A 25,902-nucleotide genomic window follows, 5' to 3' on the forward strand; every position below is an offset into this window, starting at 1 on the left:
CCTCATCAATGTTGAAGTTTAGCCTCAGTATGGGCGGTCCTTAAAATTGAAAGTGGGAAAGTCTAAGCTCCAACCCCCAGAATTCATTCTATTCCTCAAGCTGACAACATGTACCCCTCCCTCATCGACCTGGGCTGCCACACCAGCAGCCACTGTGCTGCAACTGACGCTAAACTTCAAGGTCGATGAGGGAGGGGTAAATGTTGTCGGATTGACTAATAGAATGAATTCTGGGGGTTGGAGCTTAGACTTTCCGACTTTCAATTTTAAGGAACATTCTGTATATTGTATAATTGTATTTTTGTATTCGGGATATTTGGAAAGGTCATTTCGATCTCTGTCTGTACACACAAACTGAAAGATTGACATTAAAGTTGACTTCGATAGGCTACATTTCTTCAAACACAGCAACCTATTAGGGCCATCTGAATCATGCTTTACAATCAAAATACATTACAAGACTTGAGTAGGCCTTATCTTAAAAACACACTTTAAAAAAAAAAAACGTTAAAGAAAATAAACTAAGTTCAAAACAACACAAGATCATATCGTAAATAAATACTATTTATTGAAAATATTGCATGTAGTCAATCTTAAACAAAGACTTGTTCTCCTTTATTAACAACATTAGCTGAGGTTGACCCCTCAGACTGGAGCCCTCATCATAGTTGGAATGAAAACCAAGTACAAGTCTCTTTCCAGTTTCCCTCTCAGGTCTAATTAATTAGCCGTTAATTACCTCCAAAGCCAGTAAAGAAGACAGTTAGCGTTTGTTTAAGCATGCATACTTTACATTTCCATAAAAGCAAAGTCTCTTTAAAAAAAAAAAAAAGGTCATTGCACTCTGCTGAGCCTCGTGATTACACTGAAAAAAAACTAAAACATGAATAAAACATTTAAACACCCTAAAGAAATGGGATTGACATATCCAGACAATATATTGGTCCAACGTGTTGTATGCAGTGACACCAGTGGTGAAAGTGAGCCAGTGTAAATAAACTTGCCTTGCCTAAGCAGAGAGAGGGGATTGAAGCTCTAACTAAAGTCATGATAGGTACATTAAAAAACAACTTGCTTTAAATGCCTCTGAGTTGGACTACTGGTTTAAAATCAATCTAATGCCCAGTTTCTCATTATTAATATTTAATCCACATTCTGTCTCTATCTTCCATTTACTGTGTCATCTGCAGATCAGTTGCAAAATGCATGCAGGCGATGATGCATTTATTTAAAAACAAAGCAAGATTTTGTTCATAAAATCTATGTTTAATGGATTATAAAGGTATCTGAGCATTATTGTAGTGCACAAATATAGTGAGACGATAAAAGTCTAATATGTTAAATTGATTGCGGTTTGCTTGGTCACGCACTTCGATATCATGAGCAGGTTTCTGTTAATGCCAAATTCATTGAGATTTAACTTGAAATACACTACTTTTATTTCAAACATCTCAACACAAGTAGATAAAATATACCTTTAAAATTCCTGAATGTCACTTTTCTCACTTTTGATGTCTTTAAATGTAATCATTATCTTCACATCTACTGTTATAAAGCTCGGCCTTCCTTATATTTAGCTTGATCATTTAAAGATTTCCCCTTTATTATGCTTATTGCATGTTTATTACATTATAAAGTCCATCCATTTTGTTACAAGTTATACATTTAAAGCTAGTTTAATTTTTAGCATGTTGGTAGATTAAGGTCGAATTTGAATTTAACTAGTGTCTAGCCTTTTATTCATTGTGAGATTGTGTTTGCACAGGACTCCGAATGAACTTTCACCACTGAGCTCGACTGATAGCATGGCTTGTGTCAGAAAACATGAATGGCACAAAGAAGAATTTAACAGGATTTCCATACAACTTTCTCGCAAATCTTCCATCCTTTGCACTGAGTCATGGTGGACCTCCCTGTGACACGAGCCCGACCGCTCTCTCTTCATTTTGCACGGGTCAAAGACTCGGAGGAGTTTCTGCCCGTCACACCCCCAGTTTGTTGGCTTGCGTCAGCACCACCTTGAGCACGGGCATGAACGCCGACGTCTCGCTGAAGTTGCTGCTACTGACTATGTGTGTGTGGATGTTCAGGCCCTCCGTGTAGGATCGGGACTCTACACTCCGGGCGATGTTATGAAGTCCTCCAACGATGGCGGGAGAAAGCTGCAGAGAAGAAGAAGAAGAAGAAGAAGAGCAGGAAGTGTTGGTGAGAAGCATCCTGTGTAAAGTTTCACAGTTACAGTTATTAAGCAGGATGTATCAATCGTAATGTAATGTAAACCATCTTATGTATGCCGATGATCTGGCAATTGTTTCTCCTAGCAGTGCTGGTTTTCAACAGTTGCTAAATGTTTGTTCTGATTACGGAGTAAAATTTGACGTTAAATACAATGCTAAGAAGAGCGCTGTAATGATCTGCAGAGCAACAGGGGATAAGAACCTTTGTTTTCCAACATTCTATCTGTCAGGACAGGTGCTGTCTGTTTGCTGTAACACGAAGTATCTGCTGTCTGTTTGCTGTAACACGAAGTATCTGCTGTCTGTTTGCTGTAACACTAAGTATCTGCTGTCTGTTTGCTGTAACACGAAGTATCTGCTGTCTGTTTGCTGTAACACTAAGTATCTGCTGTCTGTTTGCTGTAACACGAAGTATCTACTGTCTGTTTGCTGTAACACGAAGTATCTGCTGTCTGTTTGCTGTAACACTAAGTATCTGCTGTCTGTTTGCTGTAACACGAAGTATCTACTGTCTGTTTGCTGTAACACTAAGTATCTGCTGTCTGTTTGCTGTAACACTAAGTATCTGCTGTCTGTTTGCTGTAACACGAAGTATCTGCTGTCTGTTTGCTGTAACACTAAGTATCTACTGTCTGTTTGCTGTAACACGAAGTATCTGCTGTCTGTTTGCTGTAACACTAAGTATCTGCTGTCTGTTTGCTGTAACACGAAGTATCTACTGTCTGTTTGCTGTAACACGAAGTATCTGCTGTCTGTTTGCTGTAACACTAAGTATCTGCTGTCTGTTTGCTGTAACACGAAGTATCTACTGTCTGTTTGCTGTAACACGAAGTATCTGCTGTCTGTTTGCTGTAACACGAAGTATCTGCTGTCTGTTTGCTGTAACACGAAGTATCTACTGTCTGTTTGCTGTAACACGAAGTATCTGCTGTCTGTTTGCTGTAACACTAAGTATCTGCTGTCTGTTTGCTGTAACACGAAGTATCTGCTGTCTGTTTGCTGTAACACTAAGTATCTGCTGTCTGTTTGCTGTAACACGAAGTATCTGCTGTCTGTTTGCTGTAACACGAAGTATCTGCTGTCTGTTTGCTGTAACACTAAGTATCTGCTGTCTGTTTGCTGTAACACTAAGTATCTGCTGTCTGTTTGCTGTAACACGAAGTATCTGCTGTCTGTTTGCTGTAACACTAAGTATCTGCTGTCTGTTTGCTGTAACACGAAGTATCTGCTGTCTGTTTGCTGTAACACGAAGTATCTGCTGTCTGTTTGCTGTAACACTAAGTATCTGCTGTCTGTTTGCTGTAACACTAAGTATCTGCTGTCTGTTTGCTGTAACACGAAGTATCTGCTGTCTGTTTGCTGTAACACTAAGTATCTGCTGTCTGTTTGCTGTAACACTAAGTATCTGCTGTCTGTTTGCTGTAACACGAAGTATCTGCTGTCTGTTTGCTGTAACACTAAGTATCTACTGTCTGTTTGCTGTAACACGAAGTATCTGCTGTCTGTTTGCTGTAACACTAAGTATCTGCTGTCTGTTTGCTGTAACACGAAGTATCTACTGTCTGTTTGCTGTAACACGAAGTATCTGCTGTCTGTTTGCTGTAACACTAAGTATCTGCTGTCTGTTTGCTGTAACACGAAGTATCTACTGTCTGTTTGCTGTAACACGAAGTATCTGCTGTCTGTTTGCTGTAACACTAAGTATCTGCTGTCTGTTTGCTGTAACACGAAGTATCTGCTGTCTGTTTGCTGTAAACACTAAGTATCTGCTGTCTGTTTGCTGTAACACGAAGTATCTGCTGTCTGTTTGCTGTAACACGAAGTATCTGCTGTCTGTTTGCTGTAACACTAAGTATCTGCTGTCTGTTTGCTGTAACACTAAGTATCTGCTGTCTGTTTGCTGTAACACGAAGTATCTGCTGTCTGTTTGCTGTAACACTAAGTATCTGCTGTCTGTTTGCTGTAACACGAAGTATCTGCTGTCTGTTTGCTGTAACACGAAGTATCTGCTGTCTGTTTGCTGTAACACGAAGTATCTGGGACACATCATGATGATGAGGATGACGACGACGACGACGACGACGACGACGACGACGACGACGACGACGACGACGACGACATGTATAGACAGCGGTGTGTCTTATATACACAAGCCAACATGTTGGCTAGAAAATTCTCTTGGTGTTCAGATAAGGTTAAGGTGAACCTCTTTAGAGCTTATTGCACCCCTCTCTATACTGCTCCCTTGTGGGTCAAGTATAAGAAGGCGAGCCTCCGGAAGCACCAGGTTGCTTATAATGACTGTTTTGCGTATACTGCTTAGAAAACCAAGGTGGTGCAGTGCAAGTGAAATGTTCTGTAATGCACGAGTCAACACGTTCCATGCTCTTTTGAGAGGTCTGATGTACAAATTCATCTGTCGATTGAATGTTTCTCATAACTCTGTCATTATGCTGCTCTCAAATCCGTGTTTCAGTGCTGTACGATACCAGTCACCTCTGTGGAAACATTGGTATGGCTGCCTTTTTTTAGTTTGTATTTGAGTGTTGTATGTTTTGTAATAATGGACCAAGAGTCTCTTTAAATAAAGATGATGATGATGATGATGATGATGATGATGATGATGATGATGATGATGATGATGATGATGATGATGATGATGATGATGATGATGAATCGATTGGTCAAACTATCCTAATATTTATCAGGATGTTGGGCCTCATGCACCAACAGTTCAGTATATTTCTCCTAAACATTTCTTTATTCTCTCCTCAACATTTCTTTAAAATGGCCTCTATTAGTTTTTAACAAATTCACTAAGCCCTCTAAAACTGGGCATATGTTGGACAGATGGAGCTGGATAGTCTGAGGAAGGTCATCGTGTTATTTTTATAGCCGGATTGATTTCTACGATTGTTAGGATTTATGGATGGACAGACATTTCGGTTGGCTTTCTGCGTTTTTTTCCAATCCAATTTATCTTTTATTTAACCAAAAGATTGGTTCCTAATTGTAGTGAGCTTGTTTAAATTATTACTGAAGTAGTACGCTGTTGTCTTCAAGGAAACCTGAAATCTGCTGCGCCTTCATCTATCCATCTGCAGCTCAATTAAAGGCTGTTGGATAACGTGACCGGAAGTGTTCTTGGATCAAAGCTGCATAAAACTGACCTTCTAATTTTCATTGTCATTTTAATGATTATAACTTTTCTACAGAGATCAAGCCCAGAGGAATACTCACTGTCTGCTCTCTGAGTTTATCATAGAGCGCTTCCAGACGTTTGTTGGCATCATCAAGCTTCCTCTTAGTTTGCTGTGAAAAGAGAAGTAATGATTACAAATCGAATGACTTTGTGATGTAGGGATAGATTCAATTGTTAACCCTGTGAGATTTACTCACAGGGTCCATGGCCACAGCCAGGCATTTCTGGATGAGCCCCTCAAAGGTGGTCTTCAGGATCAGGTGCTCATCGGGGATGGGCTTCTTCATGATCTTCTCAGCAGGGATGGACTGCAGAGGCTAAAGATGACAATTCAAATAATAGAAGTTTAAAATGGAATTGTTAGATGTTGTCTTTATATTCTGCAGCAGAGGTGACCAGTACCTGTATAACATCTCCAGTTGGGGCTCCTGGGGCCCCCTCCATACTGGTCTTAGGCATGGCAGGGTTCATGGGTGGAGGGGAGAACTGCTGCTGCTGCTGCTGCTGCTGCTGCTGCTGCTGCTGCTGCTGCTGCTGCTGCTGCTGCTGCTGCTGCTGCTGCTGCTGCTGCTGCTGCTGCTGAATGCCTGAGTACGGGACCTGGGCCCCGTGCTGGCCCTGACCCATAACCTGAGGGGCCCCCGGTGATACTGGCTGAGCCTGGGGGTCAGCGCCCAGAGGAGCCATGATGGGGGTAGGAGGGGTGTAGTTCGTCGGAATCGACTGAAAGATGAGAAATATGGTTTATTCATATATAATTATAAAACGGTGTACAGTCTTTTCTGACAGGCTAGGTTACATGCGTCAGTCAGCAGACTTACCTTCTTCCTTGATGCTCTGTTCAGGGCAGGAGGGTCATTCCAGCCATTCTGAGGACCTACAGAAAAAAAATCCTAATCATTCACTCATTCACACTAACAGGACAGAGTCTATTTTATGTTTTAAAATGCTTTGATTTGTGCCTCCCCTGTCTGCACACTTAATACGAAGCTCCAGCTGTTGGTTAATAATGAGGCTATTATTAGGGAACAGCTAGCTGGCATCTGTTCAAAGGTAAGGTGATTCTTGCATCCAGTGTTTATTCAAAGCTAAGCTAACTAGCAGCAGTTAAAGATTTTGAAACCCCAAAAAGCTTCTTTTCTTTTTTTTAAACAAATATTTGAATTTCCATTAAAACATATTTTATTAATTTGTCTGTTAAAAAGGGAGTGAAAATATAAATGTGTTTTGTTTAACTTTACCTAATTTCTATGCATATTTCATTGTGTATAACTTTAATTTATAAATAAACATTTATTCTGGTGGCATATTCCAGGCTTATTAATGCAGTTAGTAAAGTGTTATTAGTTTATACATAACAGTACTTTGCTGTGTATGCGCATACTACAACCTGTTTTAACTATGTATATACATTTTACTATTACTGTACCCCTGTCTACCACAGTTTTATATTTTATGATATTACTATTTTTAAAGCTGCTGCACTATATAATGTTCTAGATTAGATTTAGATTTTCCTTGCCAGACTTCTTTAGAAATGTTTGCCCTAACATTGGTAATGGGAGTCTTTTAGCTGCCTTGTTCACTGCAATTATTGAGCACAAACTAAAATCTGTCTTGTATCTTAAAAGGGTAAAGAAAGTGGGTGAGTTTGTGAGGTGGCCTGGAGCCCTGCAGACCTGAGGCGGGGTCAGCTGTGTACCTGAGACTCCGCCCTGTTGAAGAGGAGGAGGAGGAGGCATGTACGACACAGGAGATCCTGGCCCGCCATGCTGGAAAGAAGCTCCGGAGGTTGGAGGAGCGGCAAAGGAGGAAGAGGAGGATGTTGGATAGAAAGGAGGATATGAGGGAGAGGAGGAGGACGGGCACTGGCTGATGGGAGGAGGTCCGGGATAGACCGGGGATGTGGGCTGTGTGTAGTGAGAGAGAAAGCCGGCAGGCTCTGCTGGAGGGGCAGCAGAGGAATACTGCAGAGGCTGATAGACAGCCCCTCCCCCAGCTCCAGGATGGTACTGGTTGACCTGGGGGTAGGCTGGGAGTCACACAGGATACAACACATGCTGTTAGTGAACAACTCACTCTGTTCCATGCTTTACTAACTGTTTCATGCAACAGGACAGACCTGTAGTTACATCATGAGTTACAGTACAGAGCATGCTAACATGCTATATGAGTAGCTTCTAGGTCATAAAAGACTCAACAGGCAAAGAGATCAACTTCAAATGAAAGGCTATTCACTCTCATTTTCTGTTAGTGATTGAGAATAATAGCATAGAAGAGATTCAAACATTTCTGAATGGAAATGCTTGCCAGTGTTGTAAAAAAAGGACAGAAAAAAGATGCTACAGTGATGGTGCAGCCCTGTCTCTTACCAATAACATGTTTTACACTTTCTAATTTACTTTGCCAGAGACAAAGTTTCAGCCAACGTTTTTTATTTCAAGTTAAGGACTGTAACGTTTGTATACTTCGCCAAACAGAGTCCCACTAGGGGTTGGGTTTGGCAATTCAGATGCATTCAAACCTGACCTGGTTGATTTGGTTTCATATTATTCTGACTTGTTATGGCTGATGTTGAAGCTCTTAGTCACATTTTAAGGCAGGTTTAAAAACTGGATTGAGTGTGTTTTCTTAAACCTATAATTCGATTGCTCTGGCTTGAATCATTGAGTGACTACCTTATTGAATTTTCCATTTGAAACCACAGATTGTGAAAGTGACCATAAACTTACGCTGGTACTGATGTGAGTACATGTAAGCAGGAGTGGAGGAGACGGGAGGTTGGGCGTCCGTGCCGGGCGGTGGCATCCCGTACATTTGGTTTGAAGGCTCCACCTGCGAAAACACATAAAGAACTGAAACTATGTTTCAAAAAGAAGAAGAAGGGGAACTGTCCATTGATGACTCCCGTTGCTTCTCCAGAGGATTCATCCAGCAGGGAAGATTTTGAAATATTTAAAAACATTTCATAAAATCAGCTCCGACTATACATGTTGTAAAATCAAAACGCTGATTATACGGTATGGTAAAGCATCAGTAATACTAGCAAGAATAGAAAAGTTAGAATAAATGAATGTATGTTTTCAGAGTGGTATTGCTTTGTTAAGTCCCACTGCTCATCTTTGCAAATAAGAGAGAAAATAAATAAAGGATTTAGAGCTTGGTAAGTCCTTTGGTCAGTGCTCTCAAATATATGTTTTCCATTAGGACTAGCTCAGAACAACAGACTGTAGAAACAAACTAAAACTAAGCGTGGTGTTGCAACACACAGCACATGCTCTTCTGTAATGTGTGCAGTTCAGGAGCATTATGTTTGCTAACAAGGAACAGCATGCATGTCAGTGGTCGTGTAGTCTGTACATTGGAGTGAAACAAGAGACACAAGTGAAAGAATGAGTGGAGAATGCATCAACAGGAAGTGGGTTAGCCAAGGGAAGAAGCACCACCACAGAAAAGCACAGCATATGAGGTATTGATCTAATCAATGAAAACACTTGTTACTTTGTATTAGGGACGTCTGTGTGCAACAACATCTGTAAACATCAGTGTGTGTACCTGCTGCTCTGAGGGCCTGCCTACTTGAGAAGGAGGAGGAGGGTGATGGGGGAGGGCTGTGGGAGTTTGGTTACTCCAGGAGGTGACAGTAGAGGCAGCCCTCACCTGAAGCACACAGAGACACACGGCACACACCAATGATGGCCGGCATGGAGAGGGAGAGGGGGGGGGGGGGGGGGACACCACAATGCATACACATTGCACCAGAGCCAGGGTTCAAATTACAGGAACACAACTCCCCCTCAGTACCCACCCCACAATAAGAACATTATTCATTAATATTTCACAATTAGGTTTAGGAAATAGCATGTGATTTAAACCCTGGCATCAACACAACAGCAATGAGCACTTCACCGGGTGGTTAGTTAGTCGGCAATAGGGATGAGGTTTGATAGCATTTGATCAAATACAAATCCAATACATAACCTACTTAAATGTGAATCCTTTCAAAACTCTTACGGAATCAGGTTTTCTTTCAGCAGTTTTAGTGGCAGCCTTTCCCGCACAACCTGTAGCTACAACCTTAAAATGGGGTTAACAGCAAATGATATGCAATATAATAACTTAATGTTAAAAAGTGATAATACAATATTTGTTCAAATACAGCTGCAGAGAGCATATTAGCCATAGAATAGTATGTATTATTATTATTATTATTATTATATATTAGTCTATTATCTCAAGCTGATGTTAATTTTTGTATTTAGTTATTCCAAATATGAGACTGTCATTTGTATGCATTTCATTGCTCTTTGCTACTAAAGGGAGAAAGGAGGCAGGAGAGATCTGATAAGAGATTCGTTAGAGTCTGAGTGTAACATTAATATATCAAACCCATCCCTAGTACGTAACCTGTAGATGTTGATGTCCAAGAGAAAGGAAACCAGTCTGTGTGAATCCTGATGTCTTTTAAAACATTAGACATCAGGATTCACACAGATTCAGGTTTATGAGCAAAAGGGAAGACACTTGTGAAACTCAGAGGGACGTACCGGCTGGTAATACTGCGGCTGTGCTGGGGCGGAGGCAGCAGGCGTTGGCATGGCCACAGGGGGGGCTGCTGCACGGGGCTGAGGCACCATGGCAGGTCGGACCGGAGTAAACAGAGGTCGGGGCAGGGTGGGCTGAGGCTGAGTGGGGGCCGGAGGCTGGGACTGAACTTTCTGCGTTTGTACCAGAGCTGCTGGAGCCGCAGCTTGCTGCCCCAGAGCCCGACTGAGGCGGTCACGAAGCTGCTGCACGGAAACCTGTATGGTCCAAAAGGGAAAGGGACATTTAGAGGATTACTCCAATTGTTTGCAATTGACTAAAGGCTTTTCTAGCTGTGACATAGGAAGAAATAAACAGTGGAAGTTGATTCCTTTTTTTCCCTTCTATATTTCCCATGCATATTATGAGCTAATGTATATTATGTATGTATATTATTTCACCTCATATCAAAGACCCAAAATTAACACTATAAACGGACAACTACATGACTGAGCTATTTAGTCAAACAGCATTTGTATAGGAAAATATGTCCCAAGCTATTTGATCAATATAAGCAGTTTCAAGTGTACATGATTTTATAAATAGCTGGTGTTCATACCTGGTTGGTGTTGTCGGGCAGGTAGGTGATGGCGGTGGTCAGACTGCCCTGGGAGGCCAGCAGGTTTGCATACTGACTCATCTTCTCAGCCAGCAGGATGCCAATAGCAGCGGGACCAGAGCGCTGGGTCTGCTCTACGGCACGACGCAACACCACCACCTTCTCCACCAAGTCCTGAGGGAACGAGACAAGGACCCCATTTAAACAACAATGTTTAGATTTAAGCTGCATATACAGACTTTATTTTGGAGCAACACAGTAACTTGAAAAAATCTAAATCTGACGACTCTTGTTTTCTTCTCTACTGTCCCTGCAGTTCCACTGTTGCACAACACTAAGATATTATCACCTCATAAAGTTCCATGGCTCCACAGAGATCTTCAGCAGCTTTCATACCATCTTTGTGCTGTTATGCCCACAACATTAATGTTTTAGTTCAATGCTATATTAACTCCTTTCTTTTTTTCGGTCAGCAGGCAGGGCTTTTTATATAGCAGACAGACGAAGTTAGAGACCAACTTATGATCATGCTGGAATATTTAGAAGCTAAAGAGCCATATACTATCCTCACGAGTTGTTATAAACAAAGAACTATGCAAATAATGAGAATATTTAACAATACAATTGTGGAGATGCTGCCCTTAAGTGCCCAGATAAATCATTTTTTGCAGGTTTTAGTTAGAGACACACCTGGAGGGAGAGTGGACAGTGTCCATCTTGTGACTTGGTCCAGCATGAAACAAGTTTTTCCACGTTTCCGGCACAGATGTAACACAGACAGGCCTGCGCCTGCAGCTGGGCGTCCTCTCCTGCCTCCAGTCTGTCCCCGAGAAGATCTGACCAGCAAGACACTTCAGTTAGAGAGCACCAATTCACAGCTAATAGACAATGATGAAAAACTGTAAGCAATGATGAAACTCAGCAACAACATGTCAGCAACACTCTGGTCTAGTGTGGTCTCTCAGCACAGTAATATGCATGTGTCCTTGAACTAACCACAGAGGGAAGAGAATTTCTCGGGCTCAGCGTAGGTCATGACAGCAGCCAGAGCCTCCTTCCAGTTCTGCAGCTCACACGTGGTCAGGATGTCGTGCCAGTCCTTCAGCACTACTGCACTGATCAGCTGCAGGACAGAAACACACGTGTATATAGTAAAAGTATTCCAGTATTTTACTTAGGTAAGGTACAAATACCTCAAACTATTATACAATTGTTTATTCCCTTCATGTTTAGTAAAGTGGTCTTTCATGACAAAAACATTCTCCAACGTCTTAGCTTTTTTATGCAAGACCGCTTTCTGGTCAATTAGAACAATATTGAACATCTACAGCAGTAAAATGCAACATAAATATCCATATAAAATATAATATTAAAATAATGTTACGGCACATTTTACTGCTGAATGAGTACTTTTACTTTAGATTCTTAAACATTTAGCTGATATTACTTTACTTAAATGCAGTAGTTAAGTAAGTTCAGGGTAAGGAATTAGTCATTTCAATCTAGATCTGGTTACTACTTCAACCACTGGTTATATCATCAATAATAAACTCTATTTATAAAACTGTTGTTGTTACCTTGGTTATCTTGCTGTGTTTCTTGGTAAAGTACTTCTTCTGTGTTTCTCTAAGAGGTCGGCTCCTCCAGCGATGGCTAGGATGATACTGTCTGCCATCCTGTTGTCATGGAGACAGAGCTCCACAGCTCCCTCAAAGTCTCCGGTCAGCAGCGCCTGGGTGATCAGCCCGTCCACATCTAGCAGGAGAACGAATGATAAAACAACAGAGTGTATTTGATCTAGTTTGGTCTCTCGCTCTGGCTGAAGGGGATATTGTGTCAAATCCGCTGCAAAAGAAGGGATCCCACTTTTATCGGGAACATTTCCAGTGACAATCTATATAGTAGGAAGAGACAGGGATCACGCCATACACTGATATGTTCCCCTTTGTGGAAGTCTGATTATAAAGAAGTGCAGTCTATGGCTATAACTTGAGGATCCACAGGATCCAGGCTGTGTAGGAACGCTAGTATGTCATGAACCATTGAAAGAGTTGGTACCTTGACCGATGCTGAGACTGACTCCTTCTGATTGGGCTGGAGTGGGAGCTGGAGCAGGAGTGGGAGCAGGAGTGGAAGCAGGAGTGGGAGCAGGAGTGGGAGCTAGAACGGGAACTGGAGCTGCAGCTGGAATTGGAGATGGAGCCAGAGCAGGAGCCTGAGTTGGAGCTGGATCTGGCACTAGAGCTAGAGCTGGAACCTCAACGGGCTCCTCGACTGGAGCTAAGGTCTCAGCAGGACTGGGTTCCTCCTCCACTGGTGCCGCCGCCTCCTCCTCCTGAAACACCAAAGAAACATCCTTTCAATGTACTCTTCTCTTTCCCCAAGTGCTGCAGTAATTGTCAGATTCAAATGCTTAAAAATGCTACTATATGCAGTAAAATCTGACGAACTAAAGTTTTTTTTTGCTATGCTGGGGTGTTTAGATTCCGTGATCTTTTCTCTAGCTCTTGCGTTATATCGGCTGGATTGCAGATGTTATCTTGTCTATATTTTTGTATTCTCCATTCACCTTAAAGGAATGCTACAAACATTTTCTTTCTAAATAAAATGTGTCACAGGATGACTATAAATATATAAAAGGCCATTGGGGGTTAAGAAAGTCCTTTAAATGATAAAAAATGAATTTGTTTACAATGTTGTGCAAGGCCTTTACCGCTGCCCATATAAGATGTCCGCAGGGTCCTTAGCTAAAAATCTGTATTTTTGAATCAGTGCAGGTATCAAGGTGTACCTCCTCGTCCAAGGGGATCTCTTCTTCCTCTGCCTCCTCCTCTGGGAGAACCTGGTCCATATTCTCTTCTGATTCACCGGCAGGAGCGACCTCTAGATCTTCCGCTGCTGGCTCTTCAGACTCAGGGTCAGGAGCGGAGTCCAGTTCCAGCGTGGCTGCAGGCTCAAGGTTTGCTGCAGCGGCGATCATGTCAAAGGCCTCCAAGGGGTCCGCAGGCGGCACAACTGCAGCTGCAATCATGTCGAAGGCGGCTTCAGGAGTATCAGCAGCCGGCAAAACTGCAGCAGCATCCATGTCAAAGACTTCTTCTGGGTTTCCAGCCAGCGACACATCTGCATTAGCAATCATATCAAAGGCTGCCTCTGGACTTTCAGCAGGCGGCATGACTGTGGTGTCAGCTGGAAGTACATCTGCTGCGGCGGCGAACATGTCGAACGCTGCCAATGGAATTTCGGCAGGCGGCACGATTGAGGCGGCAGGGGGAGGTACATCTGCTGCGGCGGCGAACATGTCGAACGCTGCCAATGGAATTTCGGCAGGCGGCACGATTGAGGCGGCAGGGGGAGGTACATCTGCAGCAGCGGCGATCATGTCAAAGGCTTCCTCTGGGTTGTCAACAGGTGGCAGAAATGCAGTGGCAGCGGGAGGCACGACTGCAGCAGCGATCATGTCAAATGCTTCTTCTGGGTTGCCAACGGGCGGCAGGACTGCGGCAGCCGCAATCATGTCGAATGCTGCCTCTGGAGTTTCAGCAGCAGGGATAAGGCTGAGGTCTGGTAAAGACTGCAGGCTGACTGGAGCGGGCATCTCCACCTGAATATGGAGGGAGGAAATGGGTTCAAAGTCAGGGACTGTGATTTAACTTTTGACTAAGTGTATGAACAGGCTAAATATGTACACTTCAGAGAGGGAGATGTTTAAAACAACAGCCTTAATCTAAAGAAATAGTCAAATCTGTACATGTGTTTGCACTTTTACACTGAGTTTTGCTAAGCAGATTTAAGAGGAAGAAAAAGCACTGTGATTGTAAAATTAAAAGTCTGTGCAAAGCTTCCTCTGAGTAGTTTCAATACAGAAGTAGTTGTTGCTTCATCTTTATGAATACTTGCAACACTTTCTGAGGCAGAGACGACAGCCATGTGTATGGCTCAGTAAGCAGGACAAATGGAGAGAATAGTACAGTGCGGTAATGGACAATTTGGAAGCGTTTCAACTGAGTGGGCAGGAAGACAGGGACAGTATTTCCTATTGTAAACTAAATATTATTGGATGTTTATATAAAAGACTGTCTGTAATGTGCTTTTTAGGATTATCGGTAGCTGTTTTATCACATGTTTTTCAAGTTAACATTTTCATTGGAAAGGCCTTGTAACACCATATTACTGGAACTGCATCACTTGTAATCACTGTATATAGTAATTAACGGAAGATGCTTATCATTGAACAGGATCAGATGAAATGTGCTCACCAGAATAAGCAGCACTTTAAAAAGTGACATGACACATTTAATCTGACCGAGAAGGAGGTAATTTTTGGAACCACATGCCTTGAAATTCTTAGAGATAGATTTTAAATTCTCACTTTCCAAAAAGGATATTCCTTTAAAATCAACAGTGGGATTAAATGCTCCTGACAAACGTACCTGTGGAGGCTCAGCGGGCTTTTCCTCTAACGCTGCTGAAATCTGAAAACAAAATGGAGACATGTATCACAGGATGTACTAAAAGAAAACTATGTGTTTTGAGCAAATACATTCAGTAAACAGTGTCATACAGAACATTGAAAATACAGCTCACCTTTAAGGCGAGCTCCTCTTTGTTGTACCCAAGGAGTTCTAGGTACTTGCTGCGGATATCACTTTCAAAATTAGCCTGAAAACACAAAAACATCACACAAACAATTAGAAAGATTACAGAAAATGTACTGAAAACTATTTATTTCCAAGTTTCATTCTGAATGTCATACCTTGAGGAAAGACCAAAGAGTCTTCTCAAACTCATTTTCAGCTCCATCGATCTTCTCCTGGCAGAACTCCACAAAGCTCCCTGCTCTCAGCGTGGCCTGCAGCTGGTCAGAGCGCTTCAAAAATGCTGTTTCTATGACGACCTGGCTGACATGTACGACGTGTGAGGAGCGCTGCTGAGGCTGCTGTGGGTTCGGCTTGCTGTTCTCCAAAGAAACCAGCTTGCCTCCAAACTAGAAGTGAACAAGAGCCAGAAGAATGTCTGAGATGGTGAAACTACGAAGCTAAATCCTGAATGTAATTAGTGTAGGACACAGGACTCACAGCAAACGAGGCTCCTACAGGTCTGCGGATCCACTTGGGGGGCTTCTTCAGAGGGTTGACGGTCGCTGGAGTAGCAGGAGCCTGAGGAGGCAGCTGCAGGGGCGGCAAAGTTTGCCCTGTGCCAAAAGGATCCATGTTCCCAAACGAGTTGGTAATCTGTAACAGAGACAAAAAGTCATTTAGATGCAATGCCAGGTGTGCCCAAAATGTAATTCACTGATTTTGTGTAATGTGCAGATCTACGAAAAGCTGCTCATTAAAAGTTTCCTGCATGTTTTTGTCTCGGACTTTTAATTACCCATATAAAAAGAATGTAAAATTAAAATATGTAGATTACATTTCATATAAACACACACCTGGTCAGCTCGTCTCTGGCTCTGCGCCGTGTTGGTTCCTCCCATGATGGAATAGATGTCGATATGTCCGTCGAAGCTTGCAGCCGACAGCACCGCGGGGTTTCTGGGACACCATTGGATGTCAAAGCACCACGGACTGCTAGTGGGCAACTCGTACAGCACCTGAGGATCCAATCAGATCATTTATTTACATCAGAAGTTCAACAATGGGACAGGTTTTTGTTCCGTTTGCTACTTTGAACGTGTTAATAAAACATTTATAGTAATGTTTACCTCTCCTGTGTTTGGGTTCCAGCACAGAATCCTGTTGTCCTTTCCGCAGCTCAGGAGCAGATCAGGATCAGCCAGACTCCAGGCGATGGACAGGACACCCCTGTTTGTAAAGGTCAGCTAAGTCTTAAAAATTCACATTGAGAAGTGAGAAAAAAGCTTTATGCTCCTTTGCCACAAACAGATGCTTTTACCGTGTGTGATTCTCTAAAATCTTGAGAGGAGAGGAAGCAAAGCGTAAGTCCCACATCTGGATAACCGGCATTCGATCGTCTTCCGAGGACAACACCAGCTGAGTGGCAACTTCTGGGTTCCAAGCCAGCCCGGAACAATGCATCTGAAAAAAAGATATGCACATTAAATAAAGACAGTTTAAATTGAAGTTATTGTTCAAAGGGCCAGCATTATCTTTGGTCCAAGACTTCCTCCGAGTGCAGAAGGATCAACGTACTCTGTTGCTGTGGTCGCTGACTTTGATAATGAGGTCGTTCTTGCGGAGGTCCCACACTGAGGCTCGGCCACTCGGGCTGGCAGAGGCCAGGATGTGTTGGACCTGTCTGTTCCACGACACATAGCTGATGTCCTCCAGAGGCTTTAAGACAAGAACATTAGCTCTTTTTCAATCCAATCCAATCCACTTTATTTATATAGCACATATTAAAAACAGAGGGTTTACCGAAGTGCTTCACAGCCACATAACATTATAATAAAATATAATATTACAATAATAATTGTTGTCATTATACATTCAGAAAATTACAACCGTTATTTACCCACATTAAATGACACAGATATTTCTGTTCAATGCTTTAACAAAGTAATTAGGGTTGCATAATATTTCATTTCAGAATTGAAAGAATATCAACAATGTGGCTTCTGAAAGGACCATGTTCATCCAAAACAGGTATTTTTTTCGTCATCCCAAAGTCAGTTTTTTTCAATACGATACTGATAATCCTTTGGACTTAATTATGGTGACATCCGACAAAATAATGAAGTCAAATGACAAACACAAACTTTCCTTAAAATTAAACTTCACAAGTTCACATGAATGGACTTCACAATTTAACAGTGGAAAAAGATGCAGTAAGATCAAGAGTGTTATTGATATTTACAAATTATAGAAGAAATTACTTGAAAAGTAATTACTAAAGCTTACCTGAGTCTTAGGTCCTGGTGTCATTGGAGAGCCAAAGTTATTCATGTCCCAGATATAGATTTCAGACTCATTCCCACCTGATGCAACCAGGTTGGTCTGCAGCACAGAGGAAACAAAATGACTCACTGCCTTTGGTTTTAAACTGACTGCTTGCATGCGATAGATTCACTGAAGCTGGAGTTAAATGGATCGTACCTGGAACGGGTTGACGTCGAGACCTCTGACTGGCCCAGTGTGCTTGTCACTCTCTGCAATGATCACGTCGGTCTCTCCAGCCATGATCTTTGCCGGGTCGTACAGAATGACGTTGCCATTCTCGCCTCCGGCAACAAGGACCCCGGACGGGTTACCTTGGGAATCTATCCCATAGGGGCCCCATACCAGTTTGTGGTATCTGTGGGGAGGAAGAAGCACAACATGTGTGATGACAACTGCACTTGAAGGGATTAAAAAAAAAAAAAGCATTATTTCATTGGCAGCTTTTAGTACCTGTGAGAGGAGACGAGGCTGCCACATGACTTCATGTCTAGAGATGGGTCTGACAAGTCCAGCTCGAAAAACTCCAGCGAGGCATTGGTGCTGAAGGAGGCATCCAGCTGCTGGGCTGATGTTCCTGCAGAGAGAGAAATCAGAAACTTTGGTGCATGCTGTGACATATAAAACATAATGTTGCATTGATCGTACTTCTCAGAAAGAGTCTAAAATGACACCAAAGATTGCTTGAAGAGCATACTAAGGAGTGAGTGTAAAGAATAAGACACATTTATTAAGAGACGTATGCCTACCTATAGCAAGTCATCAAATGTCTCTTTTTTTCGTGAGGATACTTTAATAACTACTGCAGCAATTAAAGTTGAATTAACAACAATCGAATTGTGCCATGTATTCTATAAATAGGGATGAAGTAACAGCAAATGGATGTAATGGAAACAAAAAGAAAATCATATAAATCAGAAAAAGACCACAATGAAGATGGGTGAAAGTGATACCCCAAGTGAAGGAGTTCAAGTATCTCGGGGTCTTGTTCTCGAGTGAGGGAACAATGGAGCGTGATGGGCCGCAGAATCGGAGCAGCGGGAGCGGTACTGCAGTCGCTTTACCGCACCGTTGTGACGAAAAGGGAGCTGAGCCAGAAGGCAAAGCTCTCTGTCTACTGGGCCATTTTGGTTCCTACCCTCCTCACCTATGGTAATGAAGGATGGGTCATGACTGAAAGAACGAGATCGCGGATACAAGCGGCCGAGATGGGTTTTCTCCGCAGGGTGGCTGGTGTCTCCCTTAGGGATAAGGTGAGAAGTCATCCGGGAGGGACTCGGAGTTGAGCCGCTCCTCCTTCGCGTCGAAAGGAGCCAGTTGAGGTGGTTCGGGCACCTAGTTAGGATGCCACCTGGGCGCCTCCCTAGGGAGGTGTTCCAGGCACGTCCAGCTGGGAAGAGACCAAGGGGTAGAGCTAGGACCAGGTGGAGGGATTATATCTCTTCGCTGGCCTGGGAGCGCCTTGGGATCCCCCAGTCAGAGCTGGTTAATGTCGCCAGGGAAAAGGAAGTTTGGGGCTCTCTGCTGGAACTGCTACCCCCGCGACCCACTGCACTGATTGGGATATGTTCAAAGAGTCTTGTGGGGCCGACTTGGATGAACTTGTTGATGTAACATGCTCATATACAGCCTTTTGTAAAGACATGATTATTCCGTGTAAGCAAGTTAAAATATACCCTAATAACAAACAAACCATGGGTGACAAAGGCGGTTAAGTCCAGCATTCAGAAAAAGAAACAGGGAAGTGCCTCTGATCTGCATGATGCTAATAGGGAACTTAAAATAGACATTTTGAAAGCTAAACAGAATTTTAAACCAGAATTTTAAATCTGAACTAAGCTGTTGAAGGAAGTTTTTCAATTAATTAGCACTTCTTTATTAAATATTATGAATATGTCTTTATTATCAGGCTATGTTCCACAATCATTCAAAGTAGCAGTGATAAAACCGCTTCTTAAAAAGCACAACCTCGATCCAGAGGTTTTAGCCAACTATAGACCTATTTCTAATCTTCCGTTCCTCTCAAAAATTCTTGAGAAAGCGGTCGCAAAACAGTTGTGTGATTACTTAAAAACAATGATTTATTTGAAGATTTTCAGTCTGGCTTTAGAACACATCATAGCACAGAGACAGCTCTGGTTAAAGTCACAAATGATATTCTAATAGCCTCAGACAAGGGACTTGTCTCTATTCTTGTTTTGCTCGATCTTAGTGCTGCATTTGATACTATCGACCATGATATCCTATTGCAAAGACTAGAGCACTTAGTTGGCATACAGGGAACTGCTTTAGGCTGGTTTAGGTCCTATCTATCTGAACGCTCTCAGTTTGTACGTGTTAACGATGAATCTTCCACGCAAACCAAAGTTAGCCATGGAGTGCCACAGGGCTCAGTGCTCGGACCTATTTTGTTCACATTATATATGCTTCCATTAGGCAATATTATAAGGAATCATTCTGTAAACTTTCATTGTTATGCAGATGATACTCAACTATATTTATCAATCAAGCCTGATGAAATTAATCATCTAAATAAAATTCAAGACTGCCTTAAGGACTTAAAAACGTGGATGACCTTAAACTTTTTGATGTTAAACACGACCAAAACTGAAGTTATTGTACTTGGCCCGAAGAATCTACGAAACAAATTATCTAAAGACATACTAACTATGGATGGCATTAATTTGGCCTCCAGTGAGACTGTAAGGAATCTTGGTGTTATATTTGATCAGGATTTATCCTTTAACGCCCACATAAAATCAATTTCAAGGACCGCCTACTTCCATCTACGTAACATTGCAAAAATCAGGCATATCTTGCCTCAAAACGATGCAGAGAAACTAGTCCATGCATTTGTTACTTCTAGGCTGGATTATTGTAACTCTTTATTATCAGGGAGTACTAAGAAGTCAATCAAGTCGCTTCAGCTGATTCAAAATGCTGCGGCTCGTGTACTAACCAGAGTTAGGAAAAGGGACCACATTACTCCTGTTCTGGCTGCCTTACACTGGCTCCCTATAGAACACAGGATAGAATTTAAAATTCTTCTTCTCGCCTACAAAGCCCTTAATGGGCAGGCGCCATCTTACCTTAAAGAACTCATTATACCCTACTGTCCTACTAGGGCATTGCGTTCCAAGAATGCAGGGTTGTTGGTTGTTCCTAGAATCTTTAAAAGTACAATGGGAGCCAGAGCCTTTTCTTATCAAGCTCCACATTTGTGGAATCAGCTTCCAGTTTGTGTTCGGGCGGCAGACACCCTATCCGTTTTTAAGAGTGCGCTTAAGACCTTCCTTTTTGATAAAGCTTATAGTTAGGGCTGATTAGATTCAGCCCCTAGTTTTGCTGATATAGGCTTAGTTTGTCGGGGGACATCTTACTTCTTCCTTCTCTCTGTCTATACCCGTGTACACTCATGTTCCGATTAACCCAGCTTCCCCAAATGTCTTTCTTTTTGGTGTCTATATACGCTGGGATCCGGAGTCATGGATGATCCTGCGGTCCTGTGTCCTGGATCGCGAGCGCTGGATCGCGAGTCGTGGCTGTGGTCCTGGATCATAGGTCCTCGATGGATATCCTCGTGGATTCATCTTCCTATTATACACACATGCATTTCCAAACATTTGGACTACCTATGTTGCAAATGTATTATCTTTTCAATTTACACACGGCATCTATTGCACGTCTGTCCGTCCTGGGAGAGGGATCCCTCCTCTGTTGCTCTCCCTGAGGTTTCTCCCATTTTTCCCTTTAAACTGGGTTTTCTTTGGAAGTTTTTCCTTGTACGATGTGAGGGTCTAAGGACAGAGGGTGTCGTATTGTCATACTGATATTCTGTACACACTGTGAAGACCACTGAGACAAATGTAACATTTGTGATATTGGGCTATATAAATAAACATTGATTGATTGATTGATTGATTGATTGATTGAACTACAAAACAAAATGGCTGCAAACAACCTTGGCTCAGTCTGGAGTAGCATGAAAACCATAACAGGCCTCCGGGAAACAAAGAATAGCTGCCATGTGACTCTGGATGGCTTTAAGTCAGATGTTGAGTTTGCAAATGCCCTAAATCACTTTTTTTCTCGATTTGACACATTTGATTTCAGTAAATATATCTGAACTGAAGCTTAAACTTGAAGACAATAAGCATTTTAACATAGATCAGAGGGAAGTGGAAAAGGCCTTTCTTTTAGTAAAAATAAATAAGAGTCATGGACCTGACAACACCTGCGGTCGTTTACTTAAACATTGCGCAAAATAACTTAGCCCTGTGTTCCACTACATTTTTAATATGTCTTTACAGACACAGCATGTGCCAAAGGTTTGGAAGGATGCTGTGGTCGTCCCTGTTCCCAAATCCAGAGGCCTCAAAACTCTTAACGATTTTAGACCAGTTTCACTTACATCCATTCTAATGAAGACATTGGAAAAACTAGTCAGAGCAGAAATCTTAAGGAAGACTGAGCATGCACTCAAATCAAATCAAGTTTTGATATAAACGATTTTTGGTCGAGCCAAAGTGCTGTACATATAATACAAATAGCCTACAGTAGAGACACTTTACAGCAAATACAACAGCACAGATTGTTCAGAATATGAGTATGAGAAAAACGACACCCTCTATCCTTAGACCCTCTGTCCTTAGACCCTCTGTCCTTAGACCCTCACATCGTACAAGGAAAAACTTCCAGAGAAAACCCACAGTTTAAGAACATGGGAGAAACCTCAGGGAGAGCAACAGAGGAGGGATCCCTCTCCCAGGACGGACAGACGTGCAATAGATGCCATGTGTAAATCGAAGAGATAATACATTTGACAGCATATAGACCGAATGTTTAGGAAATGCATGTGTCTGTAATAAGAAGATGAATCCACGAGGATGTCAGCTACATCCCATGCAGTTTGCTTACAGGCCACACAGAGGAGTGGAGGATGCCACGGTCACCTTATCTGACTCACTTTTTAAACACTTGGAGGGAATTGGACCTCATGCTAGACTTTTATTTGTTGATTTTTCCTCTGCTTTTAACACAATTCAACCTCATATTCTAATTGGCAGACTTTTAGAACAATTTGAAATAAGCAATAATCTTATGGGCTGGATTCTTGATTTTTTAACCAATAGGACACAAAGAGTGAGGGTAAATGGGACCTTATCTGATCAAGTCAGCTCCTCCACTGGCTCCCCACAAGGATGTGTCCTTTCACCACTATTATTTATACTTTACACTAATATGTGTCAAAGTAGGTGGGAAAATAGGACTATTTTAAAGTATGCAGATGACTCTGTAATTGTTAGTAGGCTCCAGGACAATGAGAGCAGCCACGGCCCTGTCATTGACGACTTTGTCAGGTGGTGTGAGGAGTCCTATCTACAACTGAACATAAGCAAAACCAAGGACATGATCATTGATTTTAGAAGACATCCCCACATACATGAAGTCTTAACAATCCAGAATCAGAAAGTAGAATTTGTGCAATCATACAAATATCTCGGGACAATTATTGACTCAAAATTGAGCTCTGATCCAAACTGTGAAGCTGTGTGAAAAAGGGGGGCACCAGTGTTTGTACTGTCTTAGGAAATTGTCCTATTTTAACATTGACAAAACCATGATGATTATGTTTTATCGTGCTTTTATCGAGTCAATTCTGTCTTTTTCACCAATGTCATGGTTTGGTAACCTGACTTTAAAGAGCAGAAACTCTCTGAGTCAGATCATAAAGTGGTCCAGCAGACTGATTGGTGAGCCACAGCTAAACCTGGAGACCCTGTACCTCAGGCAGTTACAGCGGTTATCCAGCTCCATATTAGACGATGACTCCCACCCTCTGCACTCAGAATTCAAGCTTCTTCCTTCGGAGGTTACTTGTCCCAAGGAGTAGAGCGAAGCGGTATAAAAACAGTTTTATCCCAGCAGCTATTGCACAAATTAACACATCATAGGAGTGTCACACAGATGCCTATTTTTATTTATTTAATTTTGAATGTCCATGTTTGTACTAGTGTTGTCCTTTTTAAAATGTTTTTTAAATATTTTTGAGATTTGGTTGTGCAGGGTATACTTGTACTTTTACTAGTCCTTTATTAGAGATGTGTCTGTTGTTTGTGTTTGTTTTTAGTGTCAGGATGGAACCCTTGTCTTTTTCTCTGCAAACAGAATCTACCTACGGGTACAAATAAATAACCTGAACCTGAACCCGACCACGGATAAGCGGGAGCAGATGGATGGAAAGTGATTGCAACCTAAATGAATGGCAATGGAGGTGCATGCTCTGCGACTTATGGCTGTTTGTATGGCTGGAAGACCAAAATTATGAAATGTCCTGTCAAAAAAAAGACACCATGCTCATACCTGTTGCAAGGTAGATGGGGTGGTGCTGTGCAGGACTCCAGCTCTGGATGGCTGTGCGGTTAATCTCCTTAAGTTTCATCCTGGGAAAAAAGTTTACATTTTGAAGGAACATGTAGTGATTATTCCAGTTTGATTTACTTTTCCCTCCATTAGGCTTCTGCTGTTATCAAAACAAATAACAGAGCATGCTTTTTATTAAACATTATTTTATGCATTTATGGATAGGTTCACACATGTGTTTAATGTCTGTCTTACATACACACTTGCATTCCAATATGTATATTCACAGTTACGCCTTCGCTGTGTTCATGGTGTCCATACTGGCTGTCCAAAGATCACTTCTTATCACGTCTTTATTATGAAATGTTCTCTTTTTTCCCTTGCCCATTGTTCTATACTGGGCCATGGTGGTAGTATAGTAACATAGAGGAATATTGCAATACAAGTTCACTAATTTAGAAGTCTTTCATTTTTGAAATGGTGGAGCTGTTGAATTGCATTAGTTTATAAAGACAGATGATTCTGTTATTTAATTTACCATTATTGATATAAATGTGGTGTGCAGAATAATAGAAACACATCCTCCTAAAGGACAGTGCAGTTTAATAAAGAGATTTTATAAGGGGCTGTTGAAGAAAAGTTACATTAGCTTGGTGTACATAATACATTTCAACTGGGTGTAAGTATTTTGTTAAGATAACAATGTGAACCCGTCGTTTAAAGCTAGGAAAGGGAACACCTTCATGTGACAGGTTTATTTAGCAATACAGTTTTTTGTATTCCTACTTGTATGAAGTGCATTGCCAGCATTCAGCCTCGCTACTGTAATAAATACAGTAGTTACTGAATTATACTCAAAGGCCTACTTTGACTGACACCAATGAAGACCTGCTCATTTTTAAGCTATTTTGCCGAAATTATATTGTAAATGCTTTATCTAGCTCTGAAGAAACTTGGGAGCATGTCGGCGTACTTTATTCATTCAAAGCTTAACAATAGAAAAACAAAGTACAATACAAGCTAGCAGCAAGCTAACAGCTGATGGACCATTTAAAAAAGCTACACAGCAAAGGCAATAACCAAGGAATAAACTGTAAGAAGACATTAGAGTCCAAATGAAAAACTGAATTGGCTGCAGAATAATGTCACTTTTTATCATGCTTCACATGAACATGGTACAGCATGTCCTAAAGGCAACATTATCTCGCCTGCTAGCTGTCTGCAATACATAACAGTGGGAAGACAGTTATACACTAACATATCTTATTACTTCACTAAGGCGGCTTACCTTCCTTCCTTTGCTCCCTCTTACATGAACACACATACAATAGTTTACAAATACTCCTGCGACTGTACAGGTTCCTCGTTCGGCTCCACTACGGGATTAGAGGGTGTAATAACAGAAGAGGCTACCGGGTCCCGACTACGGACTCAAGACAGATTTCCACGTCCCCACTGGTCTCCATCAACGTGGCACTCAGCAACACCGCTGCCACGAAGAAGAACAACAACTTCCGGGGGACGTCTTCGCCGCTACCACGGCTAGCATGCTAAATATGCCATAGTTTTACCAGAGGTTTTATATTTACAAGTAATTATAGAACCTTTTTGTTCAACATCGTCCAAAATAGTATGTTCTACAGTACTACCCCTGCTAGCATGCTAATGATGCTACCATAGAGAGACGCATGTATACTCATGCTAACATGCTAATTGTAGTTTGAATGGGTCCCTGCTATCATGTTAACACACAGTGCTATTCATATTATGAATAGCACTGCTAACTATGCTAACGTTACTGTCAACACATTTTGCCAAAGTATGCCAAATAAAATGGAACATAAGTAAATGTAGTTAGATTAACATATTTCATAGGTGTTTTTTATTTATTTGTTTACGTTTACTCATTGAGATATTTCATAGTAACAAGCACAACAATAAATGTATTTTGTATATCTGATGATAAATTAGCAAATGTATGGTAAACTGCAGATCCCCACAAATAACTATAAACAACACATTTGCTTCACAATTTGTATTTATTTGGTAATGATTATG

General features: G+C 41.7%; 1 protein-coding gene across 1 annotated transcript; it reads right to left on the bottom strand.

Moving 5' to 3' along the window:
* Window positions 1-546: 546 nt before the first annotated feature.
* sec31a (SEC31 homolog A, COPII coat complex component) lies at window positions 547-25,547 on the bottom strand. The gene is given in 29 exon segments (XM_034095574.2): window positions 547-2,162; window positions 5,478-5,549; window positions 5,637-5,756; window positions 5,842-6,162; window positions 6,261-6,316; window positions 7,142-7,471; window positions 8,172-8,274; window positions 8,995-9,099; window positions 9,987-10,241; window positions 10,583-10,756; window positions 11,273-11,418; window positions 11,579-11,705; window positions 12,160-12,206; window positions 12,209-12,337; window positions 12,641-12,917; window positions 13,374-14,186; window positions 15,016-15,057; window positions 15,170-15,244; window positions 15,339-15,569; window positions 15,661-15,816; window positions 16,017-16,178; window positions 16,290-16,389; window positions 16,481-16,623; window positions 16,738-16,878; window positions 17,446-17,541; window positions 17,641-17,839; window positions 17,935-18,058; window positions 23,845-23,924; window positions 25,133-25,547. Coding segments are annotated over 28 exon segments (4,803 nt in total). The 5' UTR covers window position 23,924; window positions 25,133-25,547; the 3' UTR covers window positions 547-1,982.
* Window positions 25,548-25,902: the final 355 nt, after the last annotated feature.

The sequence above is a fragment of the Pseudochaenichthys georgianus genome, chromosome 12 (assembly GCF_902827115.2).
Source record: "Pseudochaenichthys georgianus chromosome 12, fPseGeo1.2, whole genome shotgun sequence".
Lineage (NCBI taxonomy): Eukaryota > Metazoa > Chordata > Actinopteri > Perciformes > Channichthyidae > Pseudochaenichthys > Pseudochaenichthys georgianus.